This window comes from Argiope bruennichi, chromosome 5, assembly GCF_947563725.1.
Source record: "Argiope bruennichi chromosome 5, qqArgBrue1.1, whole genome shotgun sequence".
Taxonomy (NCBI): domain Eukaryota; kingdom Metazoa; phylum Arthropoda; class Arachnida; order Araneae; family Araneidae; genus Argiope; species Argiope bruennichi.
The window spans coordinates 144,806-159,212 of NC_079155.1; the positions used below are offsets into that span (position 1 = coordinate 144,806).

At 32.1% G+C, this 14,407-nt stretch overlaps 1 protein-coding gene across 3 annotated transcripts in view; it reads right to left on the reverse strand.

Moving 5' to 3' along the window:
• Positions 1 to 13,296, reverse strand: part of LOC129969382 (uncharacterized) — an 89,451-nt gene extending 76,155 nt beyond the window's left edge. For all 3 annotated transcript variants that reach the window (XM_056083938.1, XM_056083940.1, XM_056083939.1), the window contains exons 1-2: positions 13,178 to 13,296; positions 4,157 to 4,440 (exon numbers count right to left, since the gene is read on the reverse strand). In XM_056083938.1, the coding sequence (XP_055939913.1) occupies positions 4,157 to 4,440; positions 13,178 to 13,210 (317 nt within the window). In that variant the 5' untranslated portion in view covers positions 13,211 to 13,296. The remainder of the gene's footprint in view (positions 1 to 4,156; positions 4,441 to 13,177) is intronic.
• Between the last annotated feature and the right edge of the window lie 1,111 nt (positions 13,297 to 14,407).

A 14,407-nucleotide genomic window follows, 5' to 3' on the forward strand; every position in this document is an offset into this window, starting at 1 on the left:
CTGTTCAGTAGGGTTTAGTTTTAAGACTTTTTAATATTATTTTATGTAATTATCATATATTATGAACCTTTATATCATAAAAAGCTGTAACAAAATAACTAACTTAATCTTGTAAAATGAAATAAAACAATATCATAAATATTAGTATAATAAGCAAAATCGTAATTTTTGTGAGAATGTAAGAATTTAAATCATTATTTATCGTTTTTATGCATAATGTTTTGTACATACCTCATCTGCAAAAGATACAATGATATTCAATTTTTCCTGTACATTTGTACATTGCTTGCTGGACCACAGCTTTGTCGCAAAACATTTCGAGTAGCATATCTGCCAGGAACATTATCATTATGCGGTATCCATTCTGTGTCAACCCTAGCGACATATATATCAGGATTTACTGGAATATTATCAATTTCATCTGCACTTTCGTCAGATTCTTCGCAGTCACTTTCACGCAATCTTCTTCCAAATTAGAACGAGACAGCTCACCACCATCCGATGAATTCTCAGAAAGCTCTAGCAACAAATTAGCAACTTCATCAGGGCTTAGACTTTTTTTATGATCCATCGTTTCAGGGTGTCTGCTCGGCGCAGGTTCGAAAATCGAATGATATTTTTTTATGAGCAGATAAGCAACGAAACATTTAGACAGTAAGTGACGAAGACATAAGTAACATAAGACACGAGCACCGAAACATTTAGACGCAACAATTTCAGAATAATTGATTCATTTCGTTGTGAACCCGATAGCACTGCATTTATGGTCAAACAACTGTGCGATAGAACTTTGAAAAGTTTATTTTACTTGGTGAACTATCATTTGTTGAACGACAGCTATTTATAATGATAAATTAAATGCCTGGGGGTCGAAACGACACCAGCGGACATTCTGGGTATATTTAGTTGTAAAATCTTTCCTAATTAACCTAGGAAAGTAATTAATTTCCTAATTAACCTTTAGTTGTAAATTCCACAAAACTTTTTCTGTGTAATCACCATGGAAAATGATTATAAGTCACGAAAATTTTTTAAACTTCCTGCTAAAATGCGGAAAGGAGAAACAACCAAACAGGCTCCTGTGTCCAATTGACATCGGCGGACGTTCTAGTGTTAAATAAATTATATATTAACTATTTCAAAGCAGGATCGGTAATAATCAATTTTTAACATCAATGCATTAACTTCCATATTATACGAGGGGTGATCCAAAAAAAAGTTTACAAGGCAAAGGAAAAATGCTTTATTAATTATAGACACAGGATACAAATGGTAATTAAGAGACATACGTTGCGCTCACTTCTCTACATAATCAACAAACCTGTTGAGGCATTTATCACATCGCCGGACCAATTTGTTTAAACCGTCTTGGTAATAATCAGGTCCCTTGTTATTGAGCCAGTTCTCGGCACCTTTTTGAACTTTACTGCCTGATACGAACTTTGTTTCGGATGTTTCTTCAATGCCGGGAAAAGGAAACAGTCATTGGAAGGCGAATCGGGGCTGTGTGGGAGGTGGCTCCAGACCTCCCACCTAAAAGCTTCCAGCAGTCTCTCTGACCGCTTCAAAAGAACGACACCATTTCGCCACCTGTTGTTTACATTGCTTCGCCCCCATACACTTCAACGCTTTGTCTGTGAATGTCTGATGGGGACACTCTTGGCCCATAGAAATCGTATCACGGCTCACACCTCTGTGCGGGGCCACTTCTCTAGACGTCTTGCCATTACTGTCGCTGTTTCAGGTCTGAGCACTAACACTATCGGCTCGAACGGCCGGTATAAGACAACTAGCGCCATCTGTTTCCAATCTGGGTAACAATATCCCCATTCATAATTTCTACTTTCCAAATGCTGCAGCTCGTAAATTTTTTTTGGATCACCGCTCGTATTATAAACTCTTTTTCAAAATAGGGTGATTTGTTTCGCCAAGATAACAATATATTTTGATGATGCTCCAGATCTATACAAGAAGAAATTTTGAAATTTGTGCTTTGGATAGTAGTGAGGACGACAATAGCATTCTGTCTTCAAACTCCCACTTAAAAACACCTAAGCAAGTGCCTTACATTGAGAGATATTGGGTAGGACGTCCACAAAGATGACGGAATTTCGGTAGAAGGTTTCGAACTGGACGCTTAATGTTTCAAAATCAAATTTATCTTTTTCTGTACATTAAAATAATTTCATTTTGTATGTGGGGCAGATGCATGAAGGCCTTGAAGAAGTTTTAATTTTAATAAATATTGTATACTAGCTAGTGCCTGGCGCGTTGCTGCCGCAATAGAAATAATTTTGGAAATATCGATTGAAATTTAAAATAGCTTTCTTTTTTAATTAGAAATGTTAGAAAGAGTGATATTTATTTTCTTCTCTACAATGAATGCATTAATTAAAATTCAGTGATGTATAAAGGAGAAGTATAAAAAATATTTATTCTATTTTTTTCGACTTCATTATTCAAGTGCCTTAGGGTAGATAATATTTTTGGTTTTTCCGTCTTCAGCAAAAACAAATAAATTTTTTTTGTCTGTCCGACTCTTGAGTATCCAACATACAACTGGCCAGGTGAAAAACATGGATTTTTTAAATTCAATCTGCACGCTTGAAGTGATTGAACTTGCACCTTGTTAATGACCAACGAGAATGCAAGTCGATGGGGAACTTCAGTCGTTTGAAATCAAAAAGCATGTCGGTGGGAATAATGGGAATGCGTGGAATGAGGACATTTCTCCTTTCGACTTTTCGTTAAGAATAATTTGCATGGATTCTTACCGTATGTTGATCTTTTGATTTTGATGCTCGAGATTAAGTAGCATATAAACGTTGCCCGCTTTTTGATATTGAGATTCTGAAGCACGTGAATTTGCAATTTGTAAACGATCCGCTTCTTTGCTTTCTTGTCGTTCCTCATGTTTGAGAAGCTAGAATTTGCTTATTTCTACGCGCTGTGCTGGTAGAACTACTACGTGTCGAACACATGGGAAGCATATTTTTTAACGAAGCAACTAACACGATACACGCTTGTATAACTGAAATATCATTTGTCGATTCCCTGAATTAAGAGAAAAATTGCTGTTCGCGATGGAAAATTCTCATTATATATAACTTACTTTTATCGGCATCGATAATAATAATTCTACTTTGTATGTGTGAGATAAACTGAATAAAATGTGCGGTTCGCCGCAGCTAAAATATTGCACACGCTGAATGACAATATCTTGTGTTGATTACTATTCATTAACAAAAAAAAAGTTCTTGCACTAAATATTTTCAGTCTTATTTAAGTCACTTTGATTGGCAACGACAATAATAATTTTTTTTATATATATGTGCGATTAACTCCGAATGACGTTTACCGTTTACAATTTCTCTTTTGTCAATTTTAAAATAAGGTAAAATAATAGAAAACTATGAAAAAATTCCATTGTTTTCAAAATAAATGCTAATATTTGTACTATGCCTACACCCTTCGCGTAAGTGCAAAAAATAAATTGGCAGAATTTTATCGCAAATCGAATGAACGGTGCGGCAGTGCATAAAACAGCGAACAAACAAAAATTCATTTTTATATATTAGATAATACTATTTAATAAAAATTTTTCCTGGCTATTTGAAGTTATCTCTCGAAGATTTGTAAATTGTTCAGAAGAAACTTTTGAGAAAAAGATGTTACACACTTATGAGACCCGGTTTCAGATCACATTTTTTTTATTCGATTGAAGGCTTTGCACATTTAAGTGGAAATTTTCACATAGCTGCAATTTTTAAGTTTTTATTTTAGAATTTTGATGATTGATTACTTTTTCTATGCTTAAAGATTCTTTCTCAAAGAATGAATTAAAAAATACTCCTAAAATTAAGATTTTCATTTTTTTTTGTAAAACCATAAAATGAGGTAAAAAATATGCCAACCCGCTTTCACAGTTGGCATCTCCATCTCCGGTTTTTGGTTTCTTGTACAGTTTCATATGCATTTAAGAAACTGTTTTAGTACCTTCTTACCTTATTCTAAACTTTATCGATTTGGCCAGTTTGTTTATTTTGGAGGAGGGGAAGTCTATAGTATGCGTAAAAAAAAAAAAAAAAAAAAAAAAAAAAAACATTATTAGAACTGTTTGTTTTGAACTATTTCCAAATCGTAAACAAAATCTCACCTGTTCCTGTAGCACAGGGTCGACGCAGGCAGCTTGATTTTTTTTAAAGATTCAACGCGGATGTTGATGTTTGTTGGGTAAGTGTAGAAATGCCCATAAAACTCAGCCGACTGATTCAGTAGATAGGCTAAGCAGGTCAGGAAGACGACGCACTTGAAAGCTTTCCAAGCGATATGGCTTTTAGATGTGCTTCTGTCTTTAGTTCTATCTTCAAAGGCAATTTCTACCGAAGACAAAATCTTTCTAGAAAAGCTGCGGTGTTTCTCACTTCTCGTAGCAACGTGCTAAAAATGCAGGAAGATAAAGAGATGAAACGTGAATTTATTTGTATTATTTCTTCTGTGAATTAAAAATCTCAGTTGTTAAAATTATGATTTTTAATTCACATAGAGGAGACATGAGACAATAGAATTAAAAATTGAAAAAAAAATCGTCATCGAAACTTAAGTTAGAAAGGATTATTTCTGTGAAAGCAAAATCAAATGCCGTGCTTAATCCTCCACTGAATATTAGTGAATATCTGTAGGATTTTTACATTTTCTATCTTATTAAAATGATTAATAAATACAATAAAAGAATATAAAAAAATTTAAAATACACTTTTTATAAATGTATTAAAATTAGAATGCTTTTGGTTTTAATACTTTTCTATTTTATAATCTTTATTTAAAACACTCCTCCCTTTATAACTGATTTCCGTTCTGACACATGCATTAAGTGGGTTAGAGAGGAATTTATGCGAATTATACAACAGACCAAATAAAAATATAAAAAGCATGCAACGAACTTAAATTTTATTCATAAAAAAGCCATTTATATATACAGGGTGCAGCACAAAACTCGGACAAAGTTATTACAACATAGAATAGAAGTTAATTTATTTCTTTTTAATTTTTGTTCATTTCTTTCTGTCTACCAGTTCAATCATATCATATTTGATAACGCATCTTTTAGCTTATGTGCTGAGTTTTGGCCTTTTTACAATGCCAAGCAGAAGATATGCTATTTTAAAGTTGGAAAACGAACAATATGAAGTCGTTCGTTTTCTTAATGTGCCTCAGCAAATAGTGTCTGAAGCAACCTATTGTTTCAAAGAGCTTGGCAATGATGGTAAAAGTCCAGGAAGTGAACCAAAACGTGCAGTGAACTCTTTCAGTAGTCGTAAGGTTATCAAAAGGTGAGTTAAATGAAATGCGAATGTTTCCACGAGAAAGATCGCTGGTGAACTGGAAATAAGGGACCGATCAGTGCAACGAATGACAAAAATCAGAGTTCGATTGAAGTCTTACAAGATCCAGAAATTTCAGCATCTCACCGAAGAAAACAAACTTGTACGGCTCCAAAGATGCCGAAAACTTTTGAAACGTACCGCATGTCAGCGTTGAGAGAGATTCCTTTTCACTAATGAGAAGCTCTTTACCGTCCAAAAGCTCGTAACTCTCAGAACTATAGGCTTTGGTCTGTAGACGCACCAAGCACTTCATAAACTGTTGAACATCGCAAAAATCCAAAGTCGATCAGTGTCTGGGGTGGAATTTGCGAAAGCTGCAAAACATGTCTGGTTTTTTGCGGATGAGGAAGTTAAAATAATTCAAAAAGTGTACCAGTGGGACATTTTAGAAGCTTTTATATTTTCGTGGGTCAAAACGCACTTCGGCAATGTATAGTGGGAGTTTAAACAAGACTCTGCGACAGTTCACAAGGCTAAAAAGACTGAAGAGTGGTGCCAGGAAAATTTCCTGGACGTGATATCATCTGGAGAATAGATACAATACTCGCCGAATCTTAATCCCGTGATTAAAGTGCATGGTCTGTTTTGGAGTCTAGGGCTTGCACTAAACGACATAAAAGTTTGGACTCTCTAAAGCAATGGCTTCTGCGGGACTGGGATAGATTAAAGGAAGAAGACTTGCGGTCCAATGCTGAAAATTTCAATAAGCTTTTGCGCCTCTGCATCACTGGAAAGGCCGGCCACTTTGAAATCAATTAAATATATTTATCAGTAAATGTCTAATCTTATTATTATTTGTTATATTTTGTTAATTAATTAATTTTTAAACAAGTTATATTAAAATTTGTTTGACCGGGTTTTTCTGACGCATCATGTATATGTATTATTGATTATTTGGCTGTCTATAGCTACAGAACTGCGGATAAGGGAGATGAAACAGAATTTGTATCGTTAAGGATGGAGTTCATGGATATAACAGTCAAAAAGAAATCTTTAAATGTGATTTGATTTGCTATCGTTTTTATAATTTCACTCCTCCAATGTTGAAGCCATGTTCATCCATATTCTAAAGTTTCAAAAAAAGTCACATTAATTTTTAAGATTTTTCATGCAATTAATTTTGGAGAACACGCAGTTCACCGTGAATTTCTTTTTTCTTCTTCCTCTTCTAAACGCTATTAAATCTTCATTTGTTAGCTCTCCAAAGTAATAATCCACTCATAAAAAATAGTAAAATCCACTCATTCAAGTAGGTTTTCCATCCAAACATCTAAATTAAGAGAATTATCAAGGGCTCCAGTTTCTCGAATTACATCAGTTTGCACAAGATTATGAGATGATTCGATATTGTTCTCGAAATTTTCCATGCATTCTTCCATACGTCTTACACACACTTTGCCCCATCAATTTGATATCCATTTCACATCTAAGAAGTTAAGGTAAGTTTGTCCCACTCCAATCTAATATTTTGAATGCGATCGGAAATGCTGTGGGATTTCCAAAAATCATGAAGGCTTTCTATGTCTTTTTTTTTGTCGCTGCTCTTACTTGGAAAAAGTTGTACTCAAATAAAACGCCTTGAATTTAACATTGTTGTAACTTTGTATTGTGGTTCATTGACGTACGAGATCGGTTGTATTTTTGTTAAGATTTGCTACCTTGACGTCTGCATGTAGATCGTCAAGATGCTTGGAATGGCTTGCATCAAGCATGTGAATAGTTTTAATAACAACTATCATATTCAAACAATAGTACAAGACCGAGGGTATGAAGCAGTTCACAAAGCCATCTTCAAGTAAATGTTACGTCATTCCCTGCCATTTTGTTTGCAAGGCATTAAAATAGGGAGACTGTTTTTGCTGACGTCCTTTAAAGCACATAAATTTTTAGAGCAATTGATCAGGAACAGCTTTATTTTGAACCTATCAACATTCGCTCCTAACAACAGCATGAAGCTATTTCCAAGAGCCTTGAAACTGGGAATTGCCTTAGCTGTTAGTCATTTTCGTTCAAATTGTTTTGTTGATTTTTATCAGTTGCTTACAATAGCTACTAAATTAATTATACAATTCAATATTCAGCTAAAACCTTGTCTGCTGCTTCTATGTAACTGTTGTCCGCTTCACCGCTGATTCTTCAATTATGTAGTTTGAATCTCCGCCCAAGCCCTCGAAACCATTCGTGATTTGCTGTAAATGATTCTATAGACATTTAACCTTCATATGACTTCTAACCTTCATATTTGTCTCAAAGATACTGCGTGCTATAGTTTGGATTATTAAAAGACCGAAATTGTTTAAAATAAATTCAAATCCCGAGTGCGAAATTTACATTAATTAGAAACAAAAATATTATAGATTATATTGGATATATTGGAGATTATATTGGAGCGTCCAGATTATATTGGGCTCTCTATTAAAAGAAATCCTGAAGAATTGCAGAATACCATACAGGAATGAGGAGTAACTAAACAGGAAAAGGAGAAAAAAATATTCTGTGAGACAATAAATGCGATAAGAGGTAAAAATATAAACGTTGAGAAATAAAGGACGCATTCTATCAATATAAACAATTCTCTTAAATATTCGCAAATGCTTATAAGTAACACAAATATTTTGATATAAATAGTTTAAAATTCAACAACACATTAGAAAAGTAAAAAGTTAGCATTTTCTTTAGAATTATTGCGAAATATATACAATTTCTCACCAAATGTGAAAAGACTAAAAACTGTTTCTAAAGAAAAACTGTGCATGATCACAAGGTCTGAATGATAATCTTGCGATTAAGAAAGACCAAAATTCTAATCCAAATTCATTACCTTTGGAATATATTGTATTCATAATCAAATTTTTTTAAAAGCTGCAACAGAATTAGGGATTCTTAATGAACCATTCTAAAAATTTGATAAAATTAGGAACGAAATTCTTAAATTAAAAAGTACGAAAGCGTACACAATACAAATATTTAAAACCACATTTACTTATTCTAGACTCGTTAATTTTATCCGGTTTCGCACAAACTACAGAAGTGACATGACCATTAAAAATATTTTTGAAAAGAAAAAAATCTTGTCCCAATGAGCAATACTTTAGGAAAATAAATTTATCTATCATTTTCAATTCGACAGCTTGCAAACTTGTACATTAAATATGTTTTCAGTTAGATGGTTTTAATGTCTCATAGTACATAATACTATGAAGTATTAAAACCATCGTTCCTAAAGTGTGTTTTACCAGCCACCCTTTTACTGTAGATGTACGAGAAAAATGATGAACGTTACATGATTTAATGTATTTGTTGTGAAAGATGGTGATACAAATTTTAAAAAGTAATTACTAATCTATACTTATATAAAGCTCAATGTGTGTGTGTGTTGCGCTCTACAGAAAAGACCATTTGATCTACAGCTACCAAATTTGGTACGTGTATGCCTTGGAGGTCGGGAATATGCACCTGGGGTCCTTTTTTTGAAATTTTAATTAGAATTTTAATTATTAATTAAAAACTAACTTTAACGCCAAAAAATCTTCCTTTCCCCACCGCCAAATGAGTAAAGCTTCAATTTTTTTCCCACGCTAATGAGGCTTAGGCCTAACATTTTTCGGTCGATTATTTCAAACGATTCTGTTTATTTTCTTAACGTTTGAGGCTCTTAAAATTAAACGTTGTTAATGAATCGATCTTTCAGATTCATTCTGAAGTACTTTTGAATTAAAATAAAACAGAATAAAGGAAATTAAACATTTCTAATCTGCACAGCGTTACCCCAACTGGCGTAGAAAAATTCATGCATTTGCGTTACCGTAACTGGCGTTGAAAATTCACGCATGCGCATTGTGTTCTGATTGTTGACATGACAACCATTATCAACGGATGATTTAAATTATTTTTAGGTTAGTTGCATGCTTTTGTAATTAAATTGTATTTATGTTAGTTATATATTTTTTGTATATGTTTATAGCTTTAAGTACTTCGTTTTTTAAGTAGTTTTTTTAAACCTGTTTTCAACCGATTATTTTAAACGATTCATTTTATTTTCTTAGTGTTTGATGCATTTAAAATGAAACATTGTTAATGAATCGATCTGTTCAAGATGAATCTGAGAAAATTTTGTTGACAAATTCTTGAGATATTACATAAATTAAGAAAGATATTCTTTAGAGCCCATAAAGTTTAAACGCTCAGTGACTCTGTTATCCGTAATCATATTATAAAAAAATGCTTTGTTTCAGTAAAAAATATTATTATATTAATTGCAGATTAATTCTTTCCACTTTAATTTAAAGCATAAATTCTACGAGAGGTAACAGAAAATTAGAGAGATACATATTGCGTTATGACTGAAGGCCTTTATAATATTATGAGTGAATTATATGACTATCAAAATTTGAAGTGTTAAAATATTTTGATGAAGAATCTATTAAAGTTGGAATTGCATAAAATATTTAATTATTAAAATTTAAACGAACATTAAGATTGACGAACCGGCTGGTCGCCAAAGGCGGCTAGTTACTAATAATTGAAAAAGTGCGGCAGTTTTTTAAAGTTTCCCAATTTTTTTTATTAGTAAAAAAAATATGCCAATTGGGGAAAAGGGGTAAAAGTCATACTATAAGCATATGGAAGTGAGACAGAAAAATGTGCTGGTTTAATAAGATTTCGAGAATAACACTATGAAATTCAATATGACCAAGAATGTATATCACGGATTAGGGGAGGATTAAACAAAATATCATGAAAGTTAGAAGCTCGCAAATAGGGCCGAATCGGGTGATTGGGAGGTGAATTTTCTAAGCTTTGTCATTTATTTTTGTACTTAAAATGTTGGTGAATGAGATGAAGAAGAGATTTATAACTTTTATGAGCGCGTAATCATATTCTGCAGGATTCATTAAGCAATACCATTTTTCTAAGATAATTTACTAATTAAAGAGCCTTCCCTATAGGAATATTTCTAATGACCTAGACGTGTTCGCAATTGTCTCAGAGACTGTGGGGTAGTTGAAAAAGGCATTTCAGCTTCTGATAACAAATATATATGCATAAGGATATATATTCCGTAAAGTATTAATTGATTTGTAGAGGATGTAGTTTAAATGTTGAGAAACTACTGTACGGTGCAATAGGATGAATTTTTAAGGATTTTTATCGATTAAAGAACATTTCTTCATTTCTTTTCAACAAAAATGTCTTCTGTTTAATGTAATGTCACATATGAAAAATGAGAAGTATTTAATACTTTCAATGTACCATTATTTATAATTCTATGTCCAATTTTGTCGGGAAAAAATTAGTAAATGGACTGTAAAAAGGCTAGTGACTGATTATTATAGCAGAGAAGAAAGAATCTTTTAAGATTAATAAACATATATTAAAATTGATCGTGCGGCTCAAGTTAGCAATTGGAAGTAAAATATCTACTTCAAGTAGAACGTTCAGTTATTATTTAATTCAATCTTTGATGTTTACATTTCCATTAAAAACACTTCTTGTCTACCATTTACTTTAACACTGACTCTAGAAAATAGCAAATTGCCATTCTGTAGCAAAATTGGTGCTCTTTTTTCCTAAACAATTGGCACCTCTCAGCTTTTTCGGCCCTGCAGTTGTACGAATAAACAATCTTCATCTTCGATAATATCGAGTAAAATATGCATATTTATTGAGAAACCAGCCATTAATAGTTAGAGATACTTCAGCTATTTCTACAGCCTTCAGTTTTTGTTGAAAATAGTCGGAATACTAAACTTTAATTTCCCTGATACGATTTAATGTTCAGTGTTTTTGTTAAAAAATGATTAAATACTTCTTTTTTTCGATTGAATATCGTTTCTTTTTTCCTTCGATTCTGAAAGACCAGCTGTCGCGACAGTCGTACTAAGTCCCGTCCCTCGTCAACCCTCTCCGGTGCCTTGTCGTCGGGTTCTGGTAGATAATAACGAACCATTCCCATCTTTATATCTACCGTATCCTCAAGAGGGAGTATGCTTATTAAAAGACAGCTCTTAGTTGGTCTAACGAGCTTCAAAATCTCCTTGTCTAATGTGAGATTAAGTAAAATATTAAATTAAGAACAATAAAATAAAACAGAGAAAACAAAATGTTAAAATTTGGTAGACCCGTTTAGCTGTATGAATGACATCAGATTTATCTACTGAAAGTGCAACCGGTGGAATTTTGCGAATAATGTTCAATGATTAATTTTCATGTTGGTTTAGTTTGTTTCTTACGCAATTTTATTAGCTGAATTCTATTATACAACCAAAATTTTCTGTCCTTCCGTTCAGTGCTTTTTTATTTTTAACCTTGCATTTTCGTATTTGTGTCTTGTTTTCAATAATAATTTATGTCGTGAAAAATATCTTAAATTTAGCATACGTTTATAGCAATAATTAACTAAAGCGTTTTTAAAAAATAATTTGTAAAAGAGTCAAATAATTTTTGCATCATCCTGCAAAGAGATAACATTTAGCGAATTTCAAGAATTATTTTCACAAAATGCAATTCATCGAAAACAAGTCCGTTTTTTTCAAGAGTTCTCTCCCTTTATTATTCATCTGCATTTTTTATATACGGAATGTAAATGGCTTGTATTCGTAATTAATGAAATATGTCAAGGAAGTGCAAAAGTAGTTCATATAATATTTGTTTTTTTTGTGAAAACATTACATTTCATCACCAAAACCGGATTAAAGTATCCGCTGCTCAAAGAATTTTATAAACTAAATACAGGATGTAATTGGTTGGCATAAATAAAAGTTGTAATCTTTCGTATAAGCTGTTAATATTTTTTTGTACATCTGAAGTACTCGGCTAAAAGTTACTGTGGTCTAGCTTGAACCCTCAGATATAAAAGCATCAAGAGGCTATTCAAGAAAAATTATTAAATAAAAAAAATCGGGCTATACAGGAATCCCTTATACTTGGAGAGAAAGACGTATATGCCTAGTAGTTAACTCTAACAAGATTATTCTACCCTTTTTCATTCTAAGTTATGAATTTTTAAAACTTTGTTTACTTAATAGACAAAAATAATATGAGACTTCATTACTTGAAGATGAAATTTCAGTGTATAAGCGAATTTAAATTCTACAAAGAAATGTTTGTAAATTTTTTGAAAAAAGTATTCGATTAAAGATGCAAAACTCAAAAATTAATTAAATGAAGTTTTAAAGAAAGCCGATGTAGAAACCATTGTGAAATGTTATACTGAATTTTACAAGAAATCATAAAACATCAAATTATTAAGAAATCTTCTTTGATAAACTTTATATATTATATAATAGTTTTTGGGTCCTGATTAGAATGGGCATCTTGTTTGTATTAAAGAATGTTTGTCCTAATAAAATAATTTTGAAACTTTAATATTTAAAGTAAAAAGGTTTCCACTCCTTTGCAATTAAACTTTATCGAATTATGAAGATAAGAACGTTTCTATTCCGTTAAAAGTCTATTTCAGAACTCTTCATCGACCTTTTAAAATAAAATGCGCTAATCAAGGCACAGACTTTCCTCAAGACTGATTGTCTAAAATAATGTAATTGTTCATTGTACTAATATAATGATATTCAAAGCTTTATAACTCTGCCAGGCTTCATCTCAGATGTTTCAAACGTTAGACTATCAAGATAATTTTACCGAATATAATTTATAGGAACGAAGAACCATATAAAATTTAGACTTAATAATTCTTCAGAAATACCAAATCTTTACACATGAATTTATTTTAATTGGTTATTTATCGCGTTTTATAAATATAATTAATATTTCAACAGGCAGGAACTTACTTCAAGTGGACGGGAGCTATCGTTGCCGTTCATTTCAGGTTTTTTTGAACACTGATGTCACCGACAAGGACGTGAGGCAAAAGTGAAAAATAATGGAAGCGATGTCTTTTTCTCTGCCAGATCAATTTAGCTGAGCTGAATAAACAGAACAATGTCCAACTTTTTAGAATGAATTTCCGATAAAAGGACGCATCAATTAACTGTATTACTTCTTTTTTAATTTGTTTAAAACTTCTTCTCGAAAGGTGTCATAGCTTAATAAGTTTCGACATAAAAATTGCTGGCAAGGTCATATGAAGGTGAATTGCTTATGATTTCAATAATTGTTTCAAGCGACGTTTAATTATATTTCCACTATTTTCCATTAGAATGATTACGTTATTACCGCGTGTATTATGCATTATTTATAATCATGAATATTCTGTGATAAACTATTTGTTTTCTAATTGGAATGCTTAGGTCAGTTGCACCTGTGGAGTTACCTTTTAAAAAGTTCTGCTTATTTTTAATTTTCATCAGTCAACAGGAGTTTACGTTAAAAGAAATTAAGTTTTCGAGTATTTCATCGAAAACTGATTAATAGAAATGTTTCTCATATATCAAATTTCTAATTCTTCTGAAATCCTATAATTTTTAAGCATATTGTTGCTTGAATTAAATAATAATCAACACAAAATTATGACTAATAGCATAGTTATGCTGATTGCTTATAGAAATACTTCTTATTGCAGTGGCTCTAATAACAAACCATCTGGGAAAATTTTCTGTATATCATTTTAAGCTGACATATTCTTAAATTAAAATATAACATTTCAGTTTATTGCTCTTAATTTTCAGATGAAATCCTGAGAGATGCCGCTGAAGATTGTCCAATCTGTCGACTGCAAAATAACTTCTTTTGGTGAAGGAATTTGGAAAGTGGGTGCGAAGATTCGCGTGTCGCCATCTGAATAGTCTCAAATTAGAAATCATTTTTAAAACGAATTCATTTGAATACGCTTTTAAGAGTGGAACATTAAACTTAAAATAAATTCACTTGCCCAACATTCATCAATGCTTAATTTACACAATTCTATGGACTATCTTGAAAAAATGCGCCAGTTAGATTCAAAGCTCAGTAGCTTAAAATTATGAAATATTTGATTGTTCAAAAACAGTGATGTTTAGAACTTCATGTCTTGATCAGATTTAAACGCAGAAGATAGAAACAGTTTTTTTTTAAATTTAAAA